This window comes from Bufo gargarizans, chromosome 3 (assembly GCF_014858855.1).
Source record: "Bufo gargarizans isolate SCDJY-AF-19 chromosome 3, ASM1485885v1, whole genome shotgun sequence".
NCBI classification, from domain to species: Eukaryota; Metazoa; Chordata; class Amphibia; order Anura; family Bufonidae; genus Bufo; species Bufo gargarizans.
Window position 1 is genome coordinate 12,240,201 of NC_058082.1, and position 2,650 is coordinate 12,242,850.

The 2,650-nt window shown below is 41.3% G+C and overlaps 1 protein-coding gene across 1 annotated transcript; it reads left to right on the plus strand.

Annotated features, from left to right (window-relative positions):
• The first annotated feature begins 619 nt into the window (after positions 1-619).
• LOC122930779 (odorant receptor 131-2-like) lies at positions 620-1,537 on the plus strand. The gene has a single exon (XM_044284362.1). It carries the CDS (start codon positions 620-622, stop codon positions 1,535-1,537), a length of 918 nt encoding a protein of 305 aa, XP_044140297.1.
• Positions 1,538-2,650: the final 1,113 nt, after the last annotated feature.

The window sequence follows — 2,650 nt, forward strand, 5'->3', positions numbered from 1 at the left end:
AGGAGCCTGCCAGAGTTCATTGTATCCAGCATAGCCGAAATGGACTGGGCATGACTGGAGTCCATTGTCTATAATGGGATCTGGTGGGGATTCGGCATGTTTCTGGCATGAGCCACCATTTTTCGTTCAGCTCAGCGCCCATGCCAGAAACCAGCCAGATCCCTGCCAGATAACATATTAATCAATGGGCTCCAGTGCTAAACGGCAGTAACCATCTGCCGGAGCAATCTACCAGCTGGCTTTACTGCAGGTGTGAAACTAGCCTTAAGTGGCAGAACATGGAGCAGAATTTGTTTTGCCCTCAAGCATAAGTCCAAAGGTTTGAAAGGGGTGAATTATTTATTAGTGATTTAGGTCATTCTTCCATCACCTAATGTTACATTATTATAATGCAGGGCCATATTCGTGGTGGGACAGAACAAGGAGGCTAAAGAAGTTGCATAGACATTGGTTTTATATATAAATCCAAGAGATTAGCACAGATTTTTGTCCAGGCAGAGAACTTGCTTTGGACTCTTGAGCAGTGGAATTGTACATGGAAAATAAAGCTTATTTTATATATATTTTCCTTCTAGAGTGGAAAGTTTAATCTCTCATTGTCTATCCAGGCTCAGCAGTGATGAATATAACTAGCATTGATTCATATGTCATCCAGCTGACCTTCTGGGAAACGAAGGGCTACAATATTCTCAATTACATATGTCTTGTCATAGCAAGCTTATTCATCTCCATCTGTATCTACCTCATCATTGTTCTACTGATTGTCTTCTTCACTACTCCACATGTCAAGGAGAATGCTCGATATATACTCTTCGCCCACATGCTCATCAATGATACATTGTATCTCATCCTGGCATTTGTCCTCTCAGTGACCTTTATGTATGTTGTATACATTCCAATGCCCATCTGCTATATAATGGTCAGTCTTGCTGGTACGACCTTCAAGGTGACTCCCTACAACCTAGCCGTCATGGCATTGGAGCGTTACATAGCCATTTGTTTCCCTTTGAGGCACATCGTGTTTTGTACCACTCAACGATCTTATTTTGTCATTGCAGTCTTGTGGTTTATTGGAACACTACCTAATGTTGCCGATTTTATTGTCTTGATTGTCACAGCTGAGAAGAGTTTTTTCTCCCAATATCTACTATGTACCCATGATTCAATCATATTGAAACCTTTGCAGTCCAGTATAAGGTCCTTCTCCTTGATCACTAGTATAATTCTGGTGAGTCTTATCATAATGTTTACCTACATGAGAGTTATTCTCATAGCGCGAAAAACTAATTCCAAGAGTTCTTCTGCTTCGAAGGCCGGTAGGACCCTAATGCTCCATGCCTTTCAATTGCTACTAAGTCTCCTGTCATTGACATCCACGTTCACAGAGTCATACAAAGGAGAATATGTCTTAATTTTGGTTATTTTTAATTTCCTGTTTTTTATGTGTTTGCCACGGCTCCTCAGCCCTTTTATATATGGCATTAGAGATGAAGTGTTCAGAAAATGCATTAAAAAGATGTATTCATTAAAACAATAAAGGAATAGCCCTCAAAAGGTTCACAAAATATAATAAATTCAGAGATGACTACATATATCCTCAACAGTGCACTCCGGACCCTTCCCTCATGTCATAAAGGTTCACGAAGCTCAAGGAACTGTTTGATAGGGTCCTTGAGCTGTGGAATTGTTTTAGCTATCCCTGTGCTATGAAGACAACACTGTGCTCACCAAAAAGCTCCATACACTTACTAGGTAATGACCAATTCTACTTGGTCCTGTGAAATGTACATTTTGACCCTGAACATGGTCTTTTCGTGGTCCCTCCATGATCTTAAATGGGTTGCCTAGGACTTGATGGCCTATCCTCACCAGGAGTTCAACTGCCTTTCCAATCAGCTGTACTGCAGTAGCTCTGGCGCCAAGTCAGCGCCGGAACTACACAGCTCTGTCCATTACACAATGCATGGAGCAGTGTAGTTCAGATACCCAAGCTACTCTGAAACAGCTGATTGGTGGGGGTGCAGGGTGTCGAACCCCTGCCAATTAAACATTAATGGCTGATCCTGAGGACAACCTAGATGGCCTATTCTGGACAACCATTTAAGGTGGCCATACAACTTCAGACTGCAGATATTAGAGTGAAATTAAATTTTAAAAGGGTTGTTAACTGATTACAGTTTCCCAAAATGAGGACCTTGTGGTCTTCTGCTGAACATTAGAAGCTGGCAGCTAAAATCTCCAGCTGAATAGGCAGCCAAACATTTCTCCTGCTGCGGCCACTACAGGAGAAATGTGGTATTACATGGCTGCCAATCAAATGAATGCATAACCGTGTAATACATGGTCGTGTTGAGTCCTCCAGAGCAGGAGCCACTCTTTGCTGGGGAATGAAACAATCCCTTTAACAACTTAACAATTAAAGTAAAACACCCACATTCATAACAAAAGCTTTAGTCATTACATCCATACCCCAAGAAAGATGTCTTGGAGTCATTTAACCCCTTGAGCAAAAAACAAATTTGTAGGGTGAGTTGTACCATTTTCTGGTTCAGTTAATAAGGTTTTTTATGGCATGCACCAATCATCATACGCATTTATTGTGCAGATTGCAATGGTTGTGATGATACCAAATGCATGTGTTTTGGTACTT

What these genes read in the sequence shown, in the direction of transcription:
- LOC122930779 (XM_044284362.1), top strand. Translation starts at nt 620, where the DNA reads ATGAATATAACTAGCATTGATTCATATGTCATCCAGCTGACCTTCTGG.